We start from the raw sequence: 6,723 nt of genomic DNA on the forward strand, positions 1-6,723 counted from the left end.
TGCTTTGCACGGTGATTTGAGTGCTTGTAACCTGCATGCCGGCTTTCCAAGGTGATTATTGGGAGTACCTGTAACGTTATGAACTTCTAGACTAACTCGTCCAATACGGTTTCATTTTCATTTCCTCTATATCCCTTTTAAGAATGGGGTTGGCTTGGCTATGTCTGGGTATTTGCTATGGAGTTTTTTTTTGTCAAGTTGATTCCAAGTGGTTTCTGTTGGGGAAGAATAGAAGTTTTTAGTTTCCGGCTTCAATAGTTGTAACAGTCGAAAGGTGGAAGAACGATCAGTATCAATCTGAATTGCTCAAACATTGTGCTTTGTCCCCTAATGTGCAGTTAACCGAATTCAACGGGCTTAGAGTCTTGAACACCAAATCAATTTATTTTCTATTTTGGACTACAGACCTCTTAGTAATCAAATCCTTGCTCTTTGAACATTTATGCAGAGAAATCTTTTCTTGTTTACCACCATGCTTTTTGACTTTAGCTGCTAATCTCCAATGTTTATTTTTGTTTTAATAGGTCATTGGCACATACATCATGTTCAGTACAATCTGCATTATCTTCCAGAGCTGGAACATTTGATTAAAGTTGTTGTTGTGTATTTGCACAACCCTCTTCCCAATCAATTCCTGGTTTCCTGTGAAATCCGATGTCATCTTGGAATTGGAAACTATGTTCACCTAAACATCATACAGAATGACACTGACATAGAATTGCCCATCAGGTTTATATTCAATCTGAATGATCGATGGGCAGAAGCTGATGTAACGCCTTGTGTCTTCCCCTCATCCAGTAATTCTGTGAAGCAAGTCAACCTGCACATCAGTTACAAGTGCACTGAATTTGGAAAGGCCAATCAAAGAACTTTGGACAAGAGAAACTATGCTGTTAATCTAAAAGTGCCTTCGCTGCTGCTATATTTGAATGATACTGATGAAACTGCACATCAAAGGGAGGAAAAACCAGAAAAGCAAATTGCAGAGAGTTCATCCAAATCCCGTGTGCTATCTAGGAAGCCACGTCAATTAAGTAACATTGGCCCTGACATTCCCAACTATCTTCATAAAAGCCCTCCAAGGAACAAATGCAAGCTCCATTCATTCTGGGTAAGCTTTGAGCAACTGGGATGGGATCATTGGATTGTGGCTCCTCACAGGTACAATCCCAAATTTTGCAGAGGCGATTGTCCGAGAATTCTTCATTATGGTTACCACTCTCCCAATCATGCAATAGTACAAAATTTTATCAATGAAATTGTTGACAAAAATGTCCCCCGTCCATCATGTGTCCCTTTGAAATACAACCCAATTAGTGTCCTTTTGAAGGAACAAAATGATCACATTGTGTACAAGGAATACAAGGACATGATTGCAATGTCTTGTACATGCAAATAGAACCTGATCTAGTAATCGAGTGCACTAAAACTTGTTCCATGAGTTTATTATAAAATGCACACTGAAGCAAATTGGATTTGTGTTGAATACTTAACCACCTCATAAAACAAGTCATACAATGACTTGCTCCTCTATTTAATTACAGTGAAGGCTTCTTCCTTTGTTCTTCTGCTACCAATTGGGGGAAATAGTGTCTGAATTCATGGTGTAATTGTAGCCCATGGTATTAACACTTTAATGCAAAGAGGTTTTTGAAGATAATTGTATTTGCAGCAGGAAAGGGGCAAAGTGGTGGCTCAAGAACCTTCTACAAAGACAATGAAATTGCTAAAATAACCAATATACTTAACGTAGTAAGAAATGTTCATAATTTTGTAGTCTGTATTTATAATTGTGATTTTTGTAAATATCTGAATTTCCAGTTGTTATGCTAAAACGTTGTCCATCTTTTATACTAAACTTGTCAAGTCTGATACTCAGTAATCCTTTCAAGCCAAATGTAAATAGTCAAGTTTTAACTTGCAAAAATTAGGTCTCCCATCAAAGTTGTTTAACCTGAGCTGCAGTAATATTTTAAGCCATACCATGGGAACTTAAGGGTAATTCACTGGTGACTTGGGCAGCCCTAATATAAATTACACAAGTGAATGTCTGCACCTTCATTGTGGGTAACTTTTTTCCTACATGATGCACAATATTTAGCAGGGGGTGGGGGGTTTAATTGGGTGGGTGGGAGCAGAAGGAAGCACAGGACAATGAGCGGGTGGCTGGGAAAACTCATTTAAGTGAGCAACTACTTTTTTTGTTTGTTCATTCACTATATACATTAGAACAGTAAACTTTAACAATTTTAAAAATAGCTATATGCACTTTGGTTTTAACACCCCCGCCCCCCCCAAATTGCATACTAACTTTTAACTTCTACAGTTCCAGTACCAGGAGTTGGAACTGAAATGAAATTAATTTAATCGTGGCTACTGCAGTTTTCAAGGGGTAACTTTCTGAAATATATGCGGGTAGAATTGACAGTTGTATTACAATCTAGTCTGAAGTGTTTCATGTTCTGAATTATTCGCTCTGCTAGTCTTGATTTGCCTTGCTAATGTCACCAATTTGTTGCATTCTTTAGTAAAAGTTGAAATATTTGCACTGAACAAATCTCCATATGAAGCTTGTTGGGATAGCTGGCATACTCATTTGGGTGTTACATGTACTGTATCCATGAACCCAAGTGTGAAGTCAACTACTGTAGAGTTCTAACTTGGAAAATCCTGAGTAATCCAGGTAGTTAGTCAATGACTCAGTACTTGTATTCAGTTCTCAAAAACAGCTAGATGTTTAAAATAGTGCATCTATTTAGACTGTCAATGCAAACAGTGTCTTGGATCTATGCATTTGTAAACCATGCAAAATACTGTATATAAAATAAAAATGTAATGTAGGTATTTTAACACTGAAGATTCTACTGAGCTTGCCCTGGTCTTTGTACTATCTTGTTTAACTTGCATATTTAATAAAGAAATGGCTTGAACTGTGCAAAGCAGGTTGATCTTTAATTGGTCTTAATGATTTTGCATCTCGAGCTGAAATTTCAACTTGGTTGGATGTAAATTGTGCCATGTGAAAAACAATGGAATGATGGGTAGTTGGGTGGGGGTGTGTGTGTGTGTGGGGGGGGGGGGTGCATAGACAATGAATTCTGGAAGATTCTACCATAACGGAGATTCTACATCAGTTATTAACATGTAGTCCTATATACAACTACACAACTGAAACACTTAAAATCAAGTCCTTGGGGCTGGATCTTTGTGGAAGAAACAAACCTTTGCGGCATGAACATCCCTGGCAGCATTTCTAGAGCATGGTGAAGTAGTTGATCTTCAAATAGAGTCCATCCCTGGCTGGGGAGAAGTGGCAGTGCTCTTGTCCCAAATTTGGTGCATGCCAAAAATACCAATATCTTGAGCACATTAATTCATTCTGGCAAGGCCAGCATTTATTTCTATTGCCCTCTTGTGGCCAACAGTACAGGTACATAGCAAAGAGGAGTTTCCAGTGAATGCAGCCAACTGTACAGGCACATAGCAAAGAGGAGTTCCCAGTGAATGCAGGAATTCTTATAGAATTGAATGTTCATTGCTCAAACATGACAGACCTACAAGTGTTTGCAGATTGTTGATGTTGGCTTAATTGTGGCAGCAAGCTATTGAGTGCAGGTGTGTGGGGTTCATGTGAGTGCTGCATTCATACTTTTATCGGGCCATAAATTGAGGGGAATGTGCACGAGTGTCACTGAATGTAAGCATGCAGGTGCAGCAGGCAGTGAGGCAAATAGTATATTGACCATGGAGGATTTGAGTACAGAAACAGGGATGCAGCTCTTGAGCTAAAGGATAGGGGAAAGTAGGACCCGGTTACAGAGTTGGATGGTCGGCCATGAGCAGGCTCATTTTAGAACAGCAGTAAGTCATTTTATCAAGTTGTAATTTGAATCTAGTAGCCAACATTTTTTTTTCTCTTTGTGCTTTCCTTTTTTTGGGAAATCCAGCCAAACATAGGATCAGCTGCTTGTTGTCTTCCAGTAACTTGCAAGCTTAAGCCATCAGCTTGCTTACCTTGAACAGTAGAGGGTGGAAGGTCTGAACTGTCTGACACCATCTCCTGGAAAACATTGAGTGCTTCAAGAGCAATGCCATTGGTTGCAGCACAGAAGGTCATTCAGCCCATCTTGTCCATGCCATCCTGAGACACACCAATACCCTTCTATAAACCCACCTACCTGCACCCAGTCCATAGCCCTGTATCTTGCAGCACTAAAAGAGTTCAGGGACTCTGCCTCCACCAACAACTTGGGCAGCGAATTCCAGAATGCCCTGCACTCTTTTTTTTTTTTTTATAAAAGGTTCTTTGTCTCCTCGTTCTAAATTTTCTTCCAAGGAAATCATTGTGCTGTCCACTCTTTTCCCCTTCTACACCTAATAAAGTTGGCCCTCCACCTTTGTTCCCAATCACGTTTCTAGCCCTGGCAACATGCTTGTAAACCTCTTGCACTCTCTCCAGATGGAGCAATTACCACCTTTCTGGTAATGTGACTAGAACGGTTTATACTACTGTAGCTGTGGCCTCACCAGTGTTTTATATGATTCCAACATTATATCCTTCTGATATTCTATTCCTCTGCCAATGAAGATGCATTCCATATGCCCTCTTTCCAACCTTGTCTACTTGAACTGCCTACTACTGCTTTTAGGGGTCTGTGTACTTCTATGCCAAGATATTTCATTTCATTTACCCCTCTGTTTGACCTCCCTAAATGCATAACCTCAGTGTTAAAATCCACCTGCCAATTTACCCACTGAACTGATCTATCGTTAATCTGTATTGTCTGCAAATTTCCCAATCGTGACCCCCACATTCAGACATGTCCAAATTATTAATGTATGTTGCTAACTTTTGGTTGGTTCAATTGGCTCAGTTTTATAACCTTTGCTCTCGAGTCGCCAGGTATCTTTATGATACCGCCATGAGGTTCAAGGCCAAGTAATCAATACACCAATTTGCTCTTCAAATTTGGGACAGGGGTATTAAGGCGGTGCTGTAAATACGGGTTCGGCTTTCGCTACTTTCCGATATACAAACTCCTGACAGTTTTGTCGCAACAAAAAATCTATCAGTTTTACCTTATCGCCCTGTTAGTTACGCATGCATACACAATTCTGAATTATGAGTATTGATCAGAACTGCTTGAACGCTTGTGGTTTTCTGTTCCCAATTGGATCTCTATTCAAATTCTTGGGTTCTCCCAGAGTGGTTATGCCACTTTTAGATCAGGCCCCGTCAGATGTCGCCAAATGTTGCTAACTTTCTCCTTGGTTCAATTGCTCTGTTTTATTACCTTTGCTCTTGAGTCGCCAAGTATCTTTATGATACTGCCACGAGTTCAAGTCTGAGTAATGATCAATAACCCAATACACCGATTAGTAAGATTCAAATCAAAGCACATTTATTATACACAGTAATCACGACTCATGCACAAATGTTACGTCTAAGCTACCTCTACAACTAACAGGCCTATACTTAACTTCGGACTGGCCCACCAGGTCAGGGGAACAAATGGCCTTTTGTTCGGGTTCTGAGTCTGTGGGATTCGAAGTTCGTATGGATTGGTAGCTAGGAGCGCCTATCTCATAGCGAGCGTTGACTTAAGACTTGCGATCTCTCGGCAGCAGCTGCACTGGTCACTGTCTAGGGTTGTTTCGTGTTGCTGAGTGACCCGGTCAAGAAGAACAATTTGAACTTGGGGCTTTTATAGTCCCCAGGGTCTTCCCACCTTTCAGGGCAGACCCTGTACCTGGTTATAGGTGATTGGACTTTGTTCCAATTGCTTGGTTATATTTCTCCAATACTGGAGCGGTTCCCTGATCGATGGGCGGTCTTGAGGTGTCTGTTAACCTCCTTTTGTGTAGGCGCCTGCTGGCGCCGGGGAGTCTGGCTTAGCTTTGTTTGTCCTAAATGTTGCGATTGTTCCTGGGGATTGCTCATTAGTATGTAGATTGCTGCTACATTATTATGCTGATGGTCGCTGGTATCGATGCTGTCTGGGCTTTTGCAGAGTTTAATACACAGTAAACCTGCACCTGCTGGTTTCTGCCTGTGTTGGCTGAATTTCCCTTCAGCCTTTGCTGTTCTCCATTTTGAATCGGGACTTGGCCAACTCAGGTGGCTACATGTATAACACAAGAGTCCCAACACCAAGCCCTGTGGAACATCACTTGAAAGAAATTTCCATTCACAAAGGCATCCATTGACCCTTTTGTTTCCTGTCACACAGCTCAGTGTACATAGTATTACAAATCCTAGCCTCAATACACTTTGTCACTGACTGTCTAGTACTATTTTTATTGTTTCTGTAGCTATATAAATTTTTAAGGGCAAGTCCTGGTTTAGACAGTATTAAATAAGGTAACATAAACCTTTTAGGTTAAGAAGAAAATGTTGTAGTAATAAATTGGGCATGGTAGTGTACAAAACCGGCAATGATCTAGGAAGCAAGGAGATTAAGAAATGCTATAACAAATCTGTACTGTCAAACCAGCTACCATTGATCTTTCATCAGAGCTCCAGGAAAAAGCTAGTTCAGTGTAGTACAATGTGACAGTTCAGTAAAATCTTCCAGGGCGTGGTGAAAATTTGTGGAGCAACAGATCTTCAATTAAATTTAACAGGGGTTACAGAAATGGAAAAAATATGGCAAAATAGATATTGGGGTTTGAATATTGTCTTACAGATTGAAAATGGATGCCCAATAAAAGGTGACTCGTGGA

At 40.4% G+C, this 6,723-nt stretch overlaps 1 protein-coding gene across 1 annotated transcript in view; it reads left to right on the forward strand.

Annotated features, from left to right (window-relative positions):
- Nucleotides 1–2,919, forward strand: part of bmp15 (bone morphogenetic protein 15) — a 3,641-nt gene extending 722 nt beyond the window's left edge. The window contains exon 2 of the mRNA XM_072505412.1: nt 525–2,919. Coding sequence (XP_072361513.1) covers nt 525–1,399 — 875 coding nt within the window. The 3' untranslated portion in view covers nt 1,400–2,919. The remainder of the gene's footprint in view (nt 1–524) is intronic.
- The last annotated feature ends 3,804 nt before the right edge of the window (nt 2,920–6,723 follow it).

This window comes from Scyliorhinus torazame, chromosome 5 (genome assembly GCF_047496885.1).
Source record: "Scyliorhinus torazame isolate Kashiwa2021f chromosome 5, sScyTor2.1, whole genome shotgun sequence".
Taxonomy (NCBI): Eukaryota; Metazoa; Chordata; class Chondrichthyes; order Carcharhiniformes; family Scyliorhinidae; genus Scyliorhinus; species Scyliorhinus torazame.